We start from the raw sequence: 18,722 nt of genomic DNA, 5'->3' as shown, positions 1-18,722 counted from the left end.
TACAGATCAATGGAACAGAATAGAGAACCCAGAAATAAACCCAGACTCCTTTGGTCAATTAATTTTCAACAAAGAAGGCAAGAATATAAAATGGGAAGAAGTCTCTTCATGAAGTGTTGCTGGGAAACCTGGACAGCAGCATGTAAATCAATTAAACTAGAACATACTCTCACACTACGCACAAAAAATGAACTCAAATTGGCTTAAAGACTTAAACATAAGACAAGAAACCACAAAACTCCTAGAAGAGAACACAGGCAAAATATTTTCTGACATCAACTGTACAAATGTTTTCTTAGGTCAGTCTCCCAAAGCAATAGAAGTTTTAAAAAAATAAATAAACCAATGGGACCTAATCAAACTTAAAAACTTTTGCACAGCAAAGGAAACCTTAAAAAAAAAGGCAACCTATAGAATGGGAGAAAATAGTTTCAAATGATGCAACTGACAAGGGCTTAATCTCTAAAATATATAAACAACTCATACAACTCAACAGCAAAAAAACCCAACCCGACTGAAAAATGGGCAGAAGACCTGAATAGATATTTCTGCTAAGAAGACATACAGATGGCCAACAGGCCCATGAAAAAATGTTCAACATCACTATTTATTAGACAAATGCAAATCAAAACTACCATGAGGTAACACTTCACACTAGTCAAAATGGTCATCACCAGTAAGTCTACATATATGCTGGAAAGGGTGTGGAGAAAAGGGAACCCTCTTACACTGGTGGTGGTATACACTATGGTAAATTGGTATAACCACTATGGAAAACAGTATGGAGGTACCTCAGAAAACTAAATATAGAACTACCACATGACCCAGCAATCCCACTCTTGAGTATATATCCAGATAAAACTTTCCTTGAAAAAGACACATGCACCCACATATTCATTGCAGCACTATTCACAATAGCCAAGACATGAAAACAACCTAAACATCCACTGACAAATGAATGGATTAAGAAGACGTGGTATATGTACACAATGGAATTCTACTCAGCCATAAAAAAGAACAAGATAACACCATTTTCAGCAACACAGATGGAACTAGAGACTCTCATACTAAGTGAAGTAAGTCAGAAAGACAAATACCATATGATATCACATATCTGAAATCTAAAATATGGCACAAATGAACTTATCTACAGAAAAGAAACAAACTCACGGTCATGGAGAAAAGACTTGTGGTTGCCAAGGGAAAGTGGGAGGGAGTGGGCTGGACTGTGTGTTTGGGGTTAATAGATGTAAACTATAGCATTTGGAGTGGATAAGCAATGAAATCCTGCTGAATAGCATAGGGAACTATATCTAGCCACTTATGATGGAACATGATGGAGGATAATGTGAGAAAAAGAACATACATATATATATATACATATGCATAAATGGGTTATTTTACTGTACAGCAGAAATTGACAGAATACTGTAAATCAACCACAATAAAAATTTTTTACAAAATAATCAGCATGTTGTGACAGGGAAGTAGAAAAAAATTTCAAACTCCATATTCCATATTAAGAAGTCAATAAAGACTATAAAATTGGGGGGGGAGAACTATAAGAAAAATAAACTAATCTACAATAATGGTTAGAGATTTTAACAGTCATTTTTCAAAATGACAGAGCACCTGGAGGTCCCATTGTGGCATAGCAGAAACGAATGTGACTAGTATCCACGAGGTTGCACTATCCCTGACCTCGCTCAGTGGGTCAGGGATCTGGTATTGCCATGAGCTATAGTGTAGGTCACAGATGAGGCCTGGATCCTGCATTGCTGTGGCTATGGCAGCTGCAGCTCCGATGTGACACCTAGCTTGGGAACTTCCATATGTTGTGGGTGCACCTCTAAAAAGACCAGAAACAAAACAAAATGACAGTACACCAAATGAGGACACTAGAAGACTTGAAAAAGCTATCAGCCAATTTGATATAACTGACATTTGTAGAAGACTCTGTCCGACAGCACAACTGTACCTTTAGAGATCATATCCTGGCCACTTATGGTCTTTGCAAAGGTGATTAGGGCATGAGGGTGCATCAATCACGAATGGGATTAGCGCTCCTATAAAAGAGGTCCCACAGAGCTCCCGTTCCCTTGTGAGGATAAGGCAAGAAGGCACTGGCTATGACCAGGAAAATGGCCATCACCAAACCTGACCATGCTGGTGCCTTGATCTTGGACTTCTCAGCCTTGAGAAGGGTGAGCAATAAATTTCTGTTTTATATAACTACCCAGTTAATGACATTTTTTCATAGCAGCCTACATGGATTAAGACACTAAGTTTATTCATTTTCTATTGCTGTAGTAACCTATTAACACAGAACTAGTGGCCTAAAAGAATTGATACTACCTATCTTATAGTTCTGTACGTTAGAAATCTGACAGAGGTTTGACAGGACTAAAATCAAGGTGTCAGCAGGGCTGCATTTTTCAGAGGCTCTAGGGAAGAATCTATTTCCTCAACTTTTTCAGCTTCTAGAGACCATTCCTTGGCTCTCGATCTGCCTTTCTCCAAACTCACTACCAGCAATGTTGATTCCCTCTGACCATTACTCTGCAGGTGAACCACCCTCTGACCTCAACCTCAGCCAGAAAAGGTTATATTAAGGACTCATGTAGTAAGGATGGGTACACCCCAGTAACCTAGAGTAATCATCTTAATGTCCTAAATTATGACATCTTCAAAGTCCTCTTTGTCCATGTAGGATAATAACATGTACCAGAAATTAGGATGTAGTCACCTTTGTGGAGCTATTATTCTGCCACACATACTGGACCATAAAATAAGTCTCAATAAAGCTTAAAAAATTCAAAGCATTCAAAATGTTCTTTAACCTCATTGGAATTAAGAGGTAAGTGACAGAAATATTTCTAGAAATCCTTTAAACAGTTGGAAAGGAAATATTTCACTTCTAAATATCCCACTGATCATGGAGGAAATTAAGAGGGAAATTAGGAAGCATTCAACTTAAGAAACCAGAAAAAGCAGAGCAAATTAATGTCAGACTAAGAAAACTGAAGGAAATAAAAAGAAATTAGTGAAGTAAAAGTAGAAAAATAAATGAAACCATCTATTTACTTAAGAAAAATAAATGCAACTGATAACTCTCTATCAAGACTGATGAAGAAAAATGAGAGAAACAAATTATCAATATCAAGAATTAGATGACATCAATGGATAAAAGGTAATTATTATCAAAAGTCTTTTGCCAATAAATTCTACAAATTAGATAAAATGGGAAAGACACAATTGAGAAACACAAACTGATAATGCTCACTCAAGAAAAAAACAGATTTTTCTTGAAAAGCTCTCAACCTATTAAAGATACTAAATTTGTAGTTAAAATATTCCCACAAAGACAGACTCAAGTTCAAATACATTCAATGTTGAAATCAACCACAAATTTAAAGATGAAATAATATGGATTCTACATAAATTCTTTCAGAAATTACAGAGAGAGGAATACTTCCCAATTTGTTTTATAAGGGCAGCAGTACCATGCTACAAAGTCAAATCAGATGACTAGACTAGGAAAGTACAGACCAATATCCCTCATAAACATAGATATAAAAATTCTCAACAAAATTTTAACAAATCACGTTGAACAATATATAAAAGGTGTAATGCAAAATGACTAAGTGGAATACACACCTGATCAGCAAAAGTGGTTAAATATTCAAAAAAACAATCAATATAATTCAATCCTATCAGTAAGTAACTCTCAAAATAATTCTACTATTTTATGCTTAAAATAGAAACTTTACTATAGTTCTATAAACAAATACACATACTCACATGCCTTAATATAACATATTCCTCAGAACTAAAGTAATGATTTAAACAAAGAGTAGAAATGACGGTCTACCTATCTTGACCATCACAGTTATTTTCCACATTTTGTAATTTTGGGAGAGTGGGATATTTCAACTTCATTACATAAATTCTGGTTTGGCTTATAGAACATATTACTAGTATGATCTCAAAATAAAATCCAATTTAGAAAGTTAATTTCTAACTTAAATATTCACAAACATTCTAAAGTAACAATGTAATTTGCTTAGAAATAAAATGTCATTAGATAGCCATGGAATAAAGGGCAGGAAACAATTAAAAATATAATAATTCTTTCATGGGAGTTCCCATCGTGACTCAGTGGTTAACGAATCCGACTAGGAACCATGAGGTTGCGGGTTCAATCTCTGGCCTCGCTCAGTGGGTTAAGGATCCGGCGCTACCGTGAGCTGTGTTGTAGGTCGCAGGCATGGCTCGGATCCCGCCTTGCTGTGGCTCTGGTGTAGGCCGGCAGCTACAGCTCCGATTCGACCCCTAGCCTGGGAACCTCCATATGCCTCAGGAGCAGCCTTAGAAAAGGCAAAAAGCCAAAAAAAAAAAATATATATATATACATATATATATATGAATATATATATATATATATATATATAAAAAATAATTCTTTCAATTTGAATCACTACTTAATAAGCATACAGATTAATCCTTTTGTCACCAAATTTAATCTGAATAAAAGAAGTGAAATTTGATTACTATTTCTGTATAAATCTTAGAAAATGAAATGATACATCCAATGTCCTCAATGTCAAAAAGTTCAAAAACTGTATGGAAATATTTCTTACATGTTGTGACTGTATTAGCATGTAAATCAATCACAATGAAGTAAATTTATCAAGTTAACTTCCATAACTACTTAGTGAGTAGTAGTTGGTAGTAACTTTCTTGAATAGGTAAGTAATTTCTTTAATTTAGACATAAAATCAACCTTATGAATAAGAATTTTTCCAGCAAATATGTGATTTTTAAAAATCACTTAGTCCTTCCACAAATCACACACAGAAATTAATAAAACTAACATACAAAAATTTATGATCATAGATCATAAGCTGTCATTTATTACTGTAAAAGGAGAAGAAATTATCTCTAATATTTTAAGATTTCAAAACATAATGGCCTAGCGCAGGACCTGGCACACATGAGCTATTCACTAAACTAATTTGGATTCAATAAAAAAATCATGAAAGAATGAATAAGTAAATCTAAATATTACAACATATAAACTCTTCTTTTATAAAAGCATAACTTAAGAACCCAAACCTTAAATAATTCAAGATGGGAAAAACATCCTAAATGTTTCTTAGTAATAAATCTGAAGCTTTCAGCAGCCCATCGGTAAACACAAGAAAAATAAAACATACAACATAGAGAGAGAGAATATAAAGAAGTCAACAGTGAGAGGTAGGGAGCCTTAAAGAATTAACTGCTATGTATACTTAATACTAAATTTTTAATGATATAATAAAGCAAAAAATAAAATTACCAAACACAGCAAATAATTTCAAGTGGGATTTTAAGAAAAGAATATCTAATTAAGCCTCAAGAAAATTAACCAGAAAACACAAAAAAACCTAGTTATTTCAATTTTGGGTAAATTTTTAAGGAATATAATCTCATTGAAACCTCAGTACATTCTTTGGATGATTCAATATTATTTGTATAAACATTTTTATGAAGACTTTCATCATCATAGACATCCACGTATCCTTTTACAAAGGCTCAATACACGTTTTCATTTTGTTCAAAATATAGAAATCTTTGTCATCTCTTTAAACAAAAAAAAGGGGCATTCTTTTTGTAATGAAAATATTCAATGGTCTTTAGATTAAAAGCTATTAACACTTACCTGTATTTTAATAGGCCATGAAAAGTTGCTGACGTACACATAGAATGTAATGTTTGGATTGCTTCTAAAATTAAATTTTTCATAGGAAAAACTATCTCTGTATTCCTTTATATTAGTCTTGGAAACTATAGGCGTCTCCTCCCCAGATATCGTTCCAGCTAAAATGTAAATAATAATAACATTATCAGGAAACAGGTATCTTTATTAACATAATTATGTGAAATTAACTTAATTTCTTTAACTGTACTTATAAGAACGATCAAAATAAACTCATGTTTACAATTTAGAATGACAAGTAAGAAAATAAGATGTCATAAATACAATGGAAAGAGATTGCATATAAAAATTATTTTTTAAATGATACTACTGATTAAGTGTTATGTACTAGGCACCAGCTTAGAGACTTTATATTTTATTCTAATAACAATTTTATCTCAGAGGTAGTCCATTTCTGTTTTTCAAAGTGAAAACTTAGGCTCAGAAAGATTAAACTCTTGCCTCAAGTTTACAGCTACCTGAACTGTTAAGTCCTCTTTGGCAGGTATATATGGCTCTAGGAACTGCGTTTTATCCACTTCTCCACAGAGCTTTTCAAAACAAATCAGGACATATTTCACATGTCTCAATCCAGTTGAAAACATTAAATAAATCAATGTTTTTATTTACCGCAAATTGAACTATCACTACTTTGAATAAACCGGGAGGAGGACAAAATTTAAAACATGAGCTAAATGTTCAGTTAAACATATATCGGGCACTCAATAAATATCCATTGAAATTAACCAAACAGAGCAAAGAATTTCCAACAATCTTACCAAGCCCTCCACCTTACCAGTAAAAATAATTAGAATTAGGATTCTGAGAAACTGAACTAATTTCAAACTGATCACCTATTCTAAAATTACCTCGCATGGTTTTTTAAAATGCTGATTTCCTGATGCCATCTTCCAAACTGAGAAGTCAAAATTTCTATGATTTGGTTCTGAAAATCTGAAAGTTAAAAGTGATTTCTTGCATATGAAAACCACTGTTCTAAACTGATTTCACATGTTTTATATTATTTTGTTGACAAATTTTAAAACTCTTGTAGAGTTAGTTTATTGTGCAGAAGTAAATTTCAAATTAACAGTGTAAGTTATCATGAACTCAAATAATGTAACTAGCAGTGCCAAGATTTTACTGTATGTTTAGCACTACCATAGCAAAATGTCTACATATTTTTCCAAACTTTTCACCTGTTTTGGGGCAGGTGCAGCAGTAGCATGTGGAAGTTCTGGGACAGGGATCAAACCCACACCACAGCAGTTATCTAAGCTGCAGCAGTGACAATGGCAGATACTCAACCCACTGCGTTACAGGAGAACTCCTAACACTTCCACTTTTTATACATGCAGTAAACTGTGGAATTACAAAGAGCCTCTTCATTCTTGAATTTTATTTCCATTATTCTATGTATTAAAATAACATAATGAATTAATTTTCAAAAATCAAATATGGATTTCTATATTTTCTTTAAAAAGTTTCCAGCATTTTTATGCAACAGTTTTTCTTTCCTATAGAAAGTAGAAAGCAATGGAATTTCCTAAGATGTAAATATAAAAAAGTGAGTATACTTTTCCTTAATCTAACATACATATTTACTTCTTCTTAGTTATATTTCTTAAAGGTCAGTAAGTCAAAGCTTGGAAATAATACATAAGCTATTAATTTAATAGCATATACAGAAGAATTTCATTGTTTTATATCAATATTAAGGTTAATAATTAAATTTATACTTTCAATGCTGAATCAAGTAATTGAAATCAGTCTCTTATCATCAAAGAAGTAATCTATCTTAATTAAAATCACAGGAATTCATAACACTGCCATATAAAAAATTAAATAGTGTACAATATCTGTTAAGCAAATTTTAATTGAATTAGGGAGGAAGCTAAAGTAATAAAGCTTTAATAAATAATATTACTTATTATTTTACCTGAAACAGCCCAATGACTACGGCATATAATTTTTAAATTTCAATTATTTGAGGTAACAGTAAAAGGTCACATTAGAACACTTTCGATATAGGAACTGAAGTGAAAGACACATGACAACCAAATTCTCTTACCTGTTGAACCAACTGACCACGTAATGTTGAGGTTAAAGTTGTTTGATGCATTAATCGAAATATCCAAATTTTTGTTTGACTACCAAGAAAGAAAATGTTAAGGTGAAAAAAAGTCAAATTATACTAGATAGATAGGCTTAATGTTTTAATTACATCTATGCTGTACTTCTCAAGCTGTATACATTGTATGTCAATAGTCAAGAAAGAAACTGTAGATGACAATTACATGTTTTTAAATGAAAAAAATATGTGATAAATTCAAAGGTATATTTAAAGTTCCCATATTCTTCTCTGCTATAATCTAGCCTTCTGTAAGTAAGCCAGGGGTTGCTGAACTTCGGTATTTGTGTCTTGATTCTCTTTACTTACCTGTAGCTAATTTTTAAATGGTACAGGTTTGGGATAGTCCAAAGTAATTTTACAGCAATATAAGGTTGATTTGTTGAAAGACTTCTTCTTAGGTAAATACTGCCTAATTATATAAATGTTTCTAATGAAAAAAATAATTAAAATATGTAAAATAAAACTTTTAGGTAAAAATTATGAATCTACTTGGGGGAAAAGTGGTAAAAAGACCATGAAACATCTATACAGAGGAAAACCAAAGAATTATACATCAGTCAACACTCATCTTGTCATTCATTAGCAGTCTCTTTTCTTTTAATTTCAAGGAAACAAATACCTAAGAGATTTCTATAAATGTTCTTTGCCATAATCTTACCCCAAGAGATGAGGAACAGAAATCACATATGATTGTAACTATTGAGACTTGCAGAAATGCAAAGAATGATAGTCAGATTGTACAAGCTTAGTTCCAGATAATGAGTGCGTTCTGTTTTAAATACTCATAGAAAAAACTGTATTGCTAAGTGAGACCTGGCTACTATAAAAATTAAAATTAATTCCTTTGTACTACTGTGTTTTTTTCCTAAATAAGACAGAAGAAGTAAGCTAACAGAAAATACATCTCTACTTTTCTGGGTAGCTCTTGGAAAAAAATTAATCTATAAGCAATTAAGACTCACCATATCTGATATAACTGTCCTAAGAGGAAATTAACAGAAGGACTTGGCCTTCCCTAATAATAAGAGAAGGAAGGAAAGAGCATCACAAAAGGCAAAGGCCGGATGTGATGTGTGACAATATCCCATTTATTTCTTCTAAGTTATCCATTTTATTGGCATAGAGGTGCTTGTAGTCATTCCTTTGTACTTTTGTGGTCTTGGTTATAACTTTTTTCATTTCTAATTTTACTGATTTTGGCCCTCATGAACTAATCACCTCCCAGAATATCCATACTAACATACTAACACATTGAGATTTAAAATTTAACACATGAATTGTACAGGGACATAAATATTCCATCTCCAGAACTTAATTTACACCATTAAAAAAAAAAAAAAAAAACTCAAAGTGGATTACAGACTTAAACATAAATCCAAAGCTATAAAACTCCTAGAAGAAAGTATGAGAAAGTAGCTTCATGATTTTTGTCATGGCAATGATTTCTTGGATATGACATTGAAACCATAGTCAATGAAAGGAAAAATAGGCAAGTGGGACTGTATCAAACTAAAAAACTTCCCCACACCAAGGAAACAACAGACAAAATCAAAAAAGCAACCAGTGGAATGGGAGAAAATACCTGCATATTATATATCTGATAATGGGTTAATATATGGAATACATAAAAATACATACAACTCAACAGAAAATGAAGCAAAAAAAATAAATAAGCCAATTTATTTATTGAGAGGGAGTTCCTATTGTGGCTCAGCAGGTTAAGAACCCAATATACTGTCTGTGAGGACGTGGTTTTGATCCCTGGCCTCGCTCAGTGGATTAACAATCTGGTGGTTCCACAAGTGTAGGTTGCATGCAGGTGTGGCTCAGATCCAGCACTGCTCCAGCTTTGGTGTAGGCAGACAGCTGGAGCTCTGATTCAACCCCTAGCCAGGGAACGTCCATATGCCACATGTGGGACTTATATAGAAAAAAATTTAAAAATGAAATAAATAAAAAGGGGGCAGAGGATATGAATATACTACATATATTTGAACGTACTATACATATTTATGTATGTATTTTCTCAGCCATAAAAAAGATGGAAATCTTATGATTTGCAAAAACATGGATGGAATTTAGGAATATTATGTTAAATGAAATAAAGTGAAATCAGTCCAACAGAAAAATACCATATGACCTCACTTATATATCGAATCTAAAATAAGAAAGAAAAGCCTGATCTCATATATACAAACAGATTGGTTTTTGCTAGAGGTAGAGGCAGGGTGTAGGTGAAATAGGGGTTAAAAATACAAACATCCAGCTATAAAATAAATGTCATGAGAATACAATGTATAGTATCATGATACAATAAATAATGCTGTACTACATGTTAGAATAAATTTGAAATTTGCTAGGAGAATAAAATTTTTAGTTCTGTTTTGGTAACTTACTTTTTCTTAATTGAGGTATAGTTGATTTACAGTATTATATTAGTTTCAGGTGTAAAGCAGTCCTAAAGTATTTTCATAGATTATACTCCATATAAAGTTACTATAAAATATTGGCTATATTACCTGTGCTGGATAATATATCCTTCAGCTTATTTATTTTATATATAGTAGTGCGTACCTCTTAATCCACTATCCCAATCTTGCTGCTTCCCCCTTCCTTGTGTCTACTGGTAAACACTAGTTTGTAGTCTATATGTGCGAATCTGTTTCTGTTTTGAATATTCATTTGTTTTATTCTTTTAGATTCCACATATAAGTGATAACATACAGTATTTGTCTTTCTCTGTCTGACTTACCTCACAAGCATAATATTTTCCAAGTTAATCCATGTTGTTGCAAATGGCAAGTTTTCATTCACTCTTTATGGCTGAGTAATGTGCATGCACGTGTGTGTCTGTCTGTCTGTCTGTATCTATCTATCTATCTATCTATCTATCTATACACACATATCTATCTATCTATCTATCTATCTATCTATCTATCTATCTATCTATACACACATACCACATCTTTATCCATTCATCTCTAATGCAAACAGGTTGCCCCTATAATGCCAGTATTGGTAGGCTTGATTTTTTTCAGAGGTTCCTTAAACTGTTTTCCTTTCAGTATTTGTCTTTCTTGTGCTATTCTGATTGGGTGATTTTCATTATTTTATCTTCCAGATCACTCATGTGGTCTTCCATATCCCCTAGTCTTATGTTAATTTTTTCTAGTGTGTTTCTCATTTCAGTTACTATATTATTTAGCTCTGCTCATTTCTTTTTACATTTTTTACTTTGTTGTTAAAATTCTCACTGTGTTCATCTATTTTTTCCAAGTTCAGTTAGCATTCTTATTACTAATGCTTTGAACTCTTCATCTGATATATTATTTATCTCTATTTCATTAGTCGTTTGTTCAGGGTTTTTCTTGCTCTTTCATTTGAAACTAATTACTCAGTCTTCTCATGTTGTTTAACTTTTTCTGTCTCTACAAAATTAAGTGAAAGTTTTTAAGAGGTGGCCTTGTGGCTGTCACTCCTGTGCAGTCTGTGTATGCCCAGATGTTTTGGTGGGAGAGCTGGATCTAAAATTATCATGCGTCACTTTTTTCTCCCAGGTGTGCTGGCAGCTATCTCCTAGTTGCTTGAGGGGCTAGAGCTAGAGTTAGGTGAGAGCCAGAGCTTCTCTTATGCTCAAAGTCCATCACTACTCTATCGGGTACTGTGTTGGATCTCAAGGTGTTGGAGCAGAAGCCCTGGGGTAGGGTCTGAGCTGGTTCTGTTCTCTCTAGATGTGTACTCTTTCTCCTCCTGGCAACAGCACCTATGCTCCAAAGGAGAGCAGCACTCCACCAAAAAGGTCGAGAGCAAGCAGCCGGCGCAATCTGGGATGTACAATGGCATGATCCCAGCATGTGAGTCAGAGTTCCAGACAGCTCCTGATCTGTTGCCTCCATGAGCACCAGCAATAGCTACCCTCACCCCGTTCAGATGCATTTCTGAGCCCAGGCCAGTTGCATCTCCCCTGGTGCTCACTCTCCTTGACAACAGCAGCCTTTGTCATTGAGGGAAGCTGCACCTGAGCTACAGGGACCATAGTAGACACATACTGAGCACCAGGGTGAATGCTAGGTTGTCTCAGGAAACCAGCAAGAGCCCAGGGAACTTTCAATCTGCTTCTTCCATGCTGTTTCCGGGAATAAGTAAGCATGTAAGTATGTTCTTAAAAAGGAGACTCTCATTTTTCTATATCCCTCCTATAAGTCCCACTAGTTTTTAAACCATCTAGGGGGACTCCTCTTTCCAGTGTTGGACCCCAGGGTTGAGCTGTCCACTATGTGGTTTAAAACCCGCACTCTCTGGGGAGGAGCTCCAAGCCTGTGATATTTCCTGCTCTTCTGCCTAAGAGAATAAATTTTTCAAGACCTCATCACAAGAAAAAAAAAATGTTTTAAGAATGAACGGTGATGGATGTTAACTAGACGTATTGTGGGCATCATTTTACAATGTACACCTGAAATGTGTGTCAATTATGGCTCAATTCAGAAAAAAAGAGAAAATGTGGTATATATACAATTAAAAGAATATTTTCAGCCTTAAAAAAAAGGAAATCTTGCCATCTGTACAACACAGATGTACCTGGAGAACATTATGCTACATGAAGTTAGCCAGTGACAGGCAGAAAACAAATACTGCATGATTCTACTTGTATAAGCTATCTAAAATATTTAAGCTCACATAAGCTTAAAATAGCATGGTGGTTGCCAAGGGCTGGGAGGAAGGGTAAACTGGGAGTTGTTCAATGGACATAAAATTTTCTTATGGAGAATAAATTCTAGAAATTGCTGTACAACTTAGTACCTATAGTTCACAGTACTCTCTGGCACTCTTAAAAAACTTATTCAAGAAAGTAGATTTTTGTTAAGTGTTCTAACCATAATAAACAAAAATGAATAACTCAAATATTTCACATAACTTCTTCACTTGAAAGAGTGATTTTTAAGTTTAAAAGAACTAAAATTCCATTCAAATAAAGTATAGCTGGTTGATATTTCCATTGCCTGGACTTTTTAACTTTATAAAAGTCTCAGATAAAAGTCTCAGATGGATAGCAATATATGTGCACTATCTCGAAATAAACTTTAGAGCCTTACCCTGAGTTGATGGTTTGGTATTAATATTCACAATACATTTTTCTTGCATTAAAACTACATAAATTTGTAAAATTATATTGTGGTAAGATGCTTAAAGAAGCTAGCACCCCATTATGTTAAGTGAGATACATTGAACAGTGAAAGACAAATACTGTATAATATAATTTAAATGTGAAATCTAGGAGTTCCCATCGTGGCTCAGCAGAAACGAATCTAATTAGCATCCACAAGGATGCAGGTTCGATCACTGGCCTCATTCAGTGGGTAAAGGATCCAGCATTGCTATAAGCTGTGGTGTAGGTCACAGACACAGCTCTGATACCATGTTGCTGTGGCGTAGGCCAGCAGCTATAGATTTGATTGGACCCCTAGCCTGGGAACCTCCATATGCCATGAGCATGGTCCTAAAAAAACAAAAATAAAAATAAATGTGAAATCTAAAAAAGCCAAGCTCATAAAGACAGACAGTAGGACGGTCGTTACCACCGGCTTAGCATTGGAGGACTTGGGAAGATGTTAAAGGGTACAAACTCACAAACAGTAGATAAGTAAGTCCCAGAGACCTAACGCATAACACAGTTATTATAGACTACTATACTGCATTATAAACTCCAAAGTTTCTAGATGTTAATTACTGCCGTGACAAAAAATAATTACAAGTATGTGACATGAGAGAGGTGTTAGCTCATGCTCTGGTTGTAATCATAATGTTAGACCCACATGTGTAAAATCAGCATGCCATGCACTTTAAACTGACACAACGTATACGTCAATTATATCTCAATAAAAATACTTTTTTAAAGCTAGCATTCATATAACTCAGATAAAACAGTGGAGTTAGAAAAAATACAATGAAAACCTACTACTACGTAATGTATATTTAAAGAATATATATATGTATGTGTGTGTGTGTGTGTGTGTGTGTATATATATATATATAGCTTGTGTTTTGAAGTTATGGGTTTTATATTCAAGTATACTCCCAGTTTGAAAACATAATTATGAGCACAAACATCATGGTGTGCCTGAAAAATAACAGAAATAATATTTAAATTATAGGACTGTTTGCAAAATCTGAGATATCAGACTCACAAATTCTCCGAATCCCAAGGATAACTAAGTTTTATGAAAGGAAATAATTAACAGCATTAAGTCTTTCCACAAAAGGACTAAGGTGTGACAATTCTGGGAAGAGATACAATTACAATGAAAGATGACTAAAAGCTTTTATTCCTTGATATTAGTATAACTGTCTTATAAAAGTTAAGTTAGCGTCTCACCTGTTCTGGGTTTGCTATGAAGTTTATGGCAGTATGGTGGCGATCATCTTCCTGCAATAAGCTGAATGTAAACTGATAATCAATCAAAAGGCTGTCTGCAGGGGGACAAAAAATACAATCCTGATCGGTACTTCAAAGAATTGTTTAATAAACAAAAGTAAGGTGAAGATATGTTGCATATCATATTTGAAAATGATTATCATTAAGTAGCAGTCACCTACTCAAAACAGGCAAAATGTAAATCTTTGTCACCAGGCGACAAAAAACAAAATATAAATATGGAAGCGGTCCTAATTCTTTAAAAATTCTGCAAAAACCACAGCCATTCTGGAAACTACCCAAAAGTAAGAGAATAAAAATAAAGTCATCCACAATATTACAACCAGAGAAAAAATACCGGTAATATTTTGGTGTATTTTATTCCAGCTCAAGTTGTATAAATAAAAACGAGACAGGCAAACATTTTGGCATCCTACTTTCATAACATCAAAATTCTTTGAAAATATGAATTTTAATAGCCAAAAAATATTTCATCACATGCCATAATACATTTACCTGTCCCTTATTTATTGTGGTAGTTTTGACTTTCAGCAATTTTGTAATGACTCTGTGATAAACATCATTCTACAGAAAAGTCTCTTATTAACAACTGATAGGAAGAATTCAGTGGTAAATTTTTTAAATTTTGTCCATATATAATACTGAAGCCAAGGTGAAACATGAATGTTAAAGGTCATGAGTAGTTTCAAATGTTATACATAAGATGAAGTGTTTCTCATAATGTTAAACTACCACTTTTATTAAAAAAAATTCAAATTACTTAAATAGAGATGACTTCTGTTGTTTGGATATACATCTTTCATGTAATGCCCTCAGCATTACACTTAAACACTTAAAATAACACACATAAAATAGAAAGTAAACACGAATGGTATCACTGGGTTTATTATTAACGTATCATTCTTTAGGTTGCTTACTATATAAGAGCCACCCTATATATTTCTCATATAATTTAGTATAAAGCAACATTTTGTCTTTCAAAGAATTTATAGGGATCCCTATCAATGAGAATGAGGACTATGTAGTAGGTCATATTTCTGCTTTTCATCTGACTGCCAGAAATGAAAAGGCAAATTAAATGCACCGGTGTTGTTCTAGGCACTGGAGATATATAAAAATAAAAGACACAGATTTCTGTTCTTATGCAACCTATATTCTACCAAATGGACACTGAAAATTAGTAAGTAATTTCACAGTGTCACAGTATAAGAGATGACAATAAATGTAAGGGTAATAAGTCAGTGAAGAGAGGAGAAACTGCTGTCCAGGTAGGAGTATGCTTACAACTTTGAAAAGGAACATTTAAAACTCAAAGATAGTAAAAGAATAAGCCATGGAGTTTACAAGAGAACATGTAATCCAGGCAGAGGAAGCAAGTACAAAAACCTCAATGAAAGAACAAGTTTTACCTGTGATTCTTATAAAGAGGCTGTGGCAAGAATGTAACCAAGAGGTGACAGTGGAGAATGGCAACAGCAGTGGCGATCAGAAGACGGGGTCAGACAGCTAAAGGTATTTGTAAGGTGTAACAGATTCACTAAATAAATAGATGCAGCATTTGAAAGAAAGAAAGGGCAAGTTTTTTGACCCAAGCAAGACCAAGCAAAATGTCATTATTAACTGAGATGGGTGAGAACAGGCCTTCTTTGTTGGGAGTTTGGAATTAGAAGCTTAGTTCTGAAGATGTTAAGTTTGAGTTACTTATTGAACATCTAAGTGGTAAATTGAGCTCAGCAATGTAGTAGATAACAATTGGTAAATCACCAGCATTTTAGATGGGATTTAAAGCCATGAAGCCAAGAAATCACCAGTTGTAGATAGAGGAGAAGTCCAAGGGATGAGCCCTGAAGACAAAACAATGTTAAATAATCAGATCTTCAGTTGGAACCAACAAAGGAGACAGAGAGGGCAACCTATGAAACCGGAAGAAAACCGAAATTCAGTGTCCAGGGAGCCAGGCAAATACAGTGTTTAGAAAAGAGAAAAATGATCACCTTGGTCAAATGTAGCTGAGAGGTTTTAGAGGTAGAGCTGCAACATTGAGGATTGATAATATCAACTCAGAATGAAGGAAAAATGCCACTGAGGAAAAGTGGATTATTTCAAAACTATTCTGAAAGACTTGTCTGCACATATCTTTACTTATTTCTAGCATGAAACTAAGCACTAAGAAACCAGGAGAAGATGGCCTTAGAGATAGGGGCTGGGTGGCTGGGGACATCTGAGCAGCTCTGCATAGAGGCTATAGTGCCCCAGGGCTATGGACATTCTGTTGTACGGACTCCAGCCCTCAGCCACAATTACCAAGTTCTTGACCAGGCATTCAGGCTTGATTTCTCTATTGTCATTTATTACAGTTGGAAGTACAAGATCAGTACAATGTATATTATGTATGGTAATGATTAGTCTTAATGTCAGTTAGTCTAGAAAATAAGCCTGAATCTTGGAACAAAATTTGTAGGTGCATTATATAATTCAAGTGACTAACAAGTGTACCACTCAGTGAACGTGAATTATTATAAACTGAAGAGAGTTTAGTCTTCTACACAAAATGTTTCCTTTTAAAGCTGCTTGAAGTCTTTCAGAAACCAAATGCATGATTTTCCACTTAACCAGGAGATATATTTCCCCCTCCCCCCAATTTTAAAATACCATGTTGGTGTATTTTAGGGGCTTTGCAAATGAATAATTACCTGGCACTTAAAACACGTACTTTAATGCTGTAATTTACTCTGAACTTCTTAGCTACATAGCAGAACATAAAACATTATAGTTGTAAATATGTCTCAAGTTTATGAAAGTGTACATAATTTGAAAATAAGTTTTTGTACTCTTTTAATGAATCACTTTATTATAATATAAAAAAGCAACACATGTTTGACTATAAATCAACTCAAATAACACTGAATAACCAACAAATGCAAAGAAATGACAAAATATCAGGAGGAGTAAATATGACCAAATGAGGTGAGAAAGCTTTTTTTTTTTAATTGGGAGAAAGAGCATGTTTTCATACCAACTGGCATAAATAAAATTTAGTAGAAAAGAAAAAATTGAGGAGAAAGGAAAGAGAATTATAGAACAATGTCCTCGAGTGGTTAAAAGACAATGACCTCAAAATTTAAGGGATGACCTAGTGGTAAGTTCTCTGGGTCTCTGGGGGTTTTATTGCTTATTTCTTTTTGCTTCCTGTATATCTATTCCCAGAGTGTAGAGCCCTGAAAACCTCACCCATCCTGCATTAAGGTGAGCAGAGGTGGTGCCTGCGTTGCTGCAAGAAATACAGCAAAGCATTAAGCTTTATTAAACTCAGTGGTAGGTACACAATTTTGAAATTACATATACTACAAAAATATATATACTATACATATTAAAATGTACATACCACATTTTCCAGTGTGTTTTAAACTTTCATAATTAAAAAAAAGATAAACTGTATTCTGCACATTTATATACAATACTGATTAGAAACCAGGATTTGAAAACCTTGTGAATAGAAAAAGACCAAAGATATAGTTCAAAAAACCATAAACACTATGTAAATCAATCTTCTGATTTCACAGACTGAGTCCTGAAGGCTGGAACAACTGTAAATGATATAGTTAGCTCTTAAATATTTGCCAACAATCAGCAAACTCTCTCTGATAATTCCGGAAAACTAGACATTGGCAATTAACTTCCTAATTGGATCAAAAAAAAAAAAAGAAAAAGAAAAAAAGAAGCCCACAAACGCCGGTAAATGGAAATGAAGAGCAACTCTTCTTTATATCTCTCTCATTTTTTGTATGATCATGTTAGATATTATGGTGAATATGAGACTGCTCATACTACTGGCTCCAAATTATAATTGTACAGATGAAAAAAAAAATCAGGAAAACAGAGAAAGGAAAAGTTGACATTTTTGTATATTTAAGTTAGTTTGATTTGCATAGTAAGAAGAGAAAAAGAGGAAAATACCATTTTGTCAACAACAGATTAGGAGTATATAATTATTTAACATAAGTAAGACGTTTACTCATTTAAAATACCTCTGCAGTATGCATGAAAGGAAAAAGAAAATCTAAAAAAAACCCCACATAATTAAAGCTGAAAGACAAGATAATAACACTGAAGACTACAATAAAAAAGAGAGTTAAATAAGTTTAAAGTGTAAGGAAAAAAAAACAGAAACTACAAGTAATGATATAATGGCAAAATTAAAAATATTAGATCAGAAAATAAAAGAATTAAAACAACATAATTCTGAGTAAGTACTATGTAGGTCAAATCTAAAAAAGCTTCATAGAATATAAGAGTTGAAAATCACTCAAGAGAATACCAGACATAGAAACAGTCAATATATGCATGGAAAATTTTGTTAAAGCAGACATCATAATAAATTGAAAAGAAGCACATATATGTTAAATATGTGACCAAAA

General features: G+C 33.6%; 1 protein-coding gene across 3 annotated transcripts in view; it reads right to left on the bottom strand.

The window, feature by feature from the left end:
• The window catches only part of ATRNL1 (attractin like 1), a 776,870-nt gene that overhangs the window by 461,501 nt on the left and 296,647 nt on the right, over positions 1–18,722 (bottom strand). For all 3 annotated transcript variants that reach the window (XR_002338976.1, XM_021074415.1, XM_021074416.1), the window contains exons 22-24: positions 14,245–14,339; positions 7,809–7,887; positions 5,702–5,859 (exon numbers count right to left, since the gene is read on the bottom strand). Coding sequence is in view for 2 of the 3 variants with exons in the window: in XM_021074415.1 (XP_020930074.1) it covers positions 5,702–5,859; positions 7,809–7,887; positions 14,245–14,339 (332 nt within the window). In the remaining variant the exon portion in view is untranslated. The remainder of the gene's footprint in view (positions 1–5,701; positions 5,860–7,808; positions 7,888–14,244; positions 14,340–18,722) is intronic.

This window comes from Sus scrofa, chromosome 14, assembly GCF_000003025.6.
Source record: "Sus scrofa isolate TJ Tabasco breed Duroc chromosome 14, Sscrofa11.1, whole genome shotgun sequence".
Taxonomy (NCBI): Eukaryota; Metazoa; Chordata; class Mammalia; order Artiodactyla; family Suidae; genus Sus; species Sus scrofa.
Note: the sequence above shows the minus strand (reverse complement) of the source record. Positions and strands in the feature narration are given on the sequence as shown.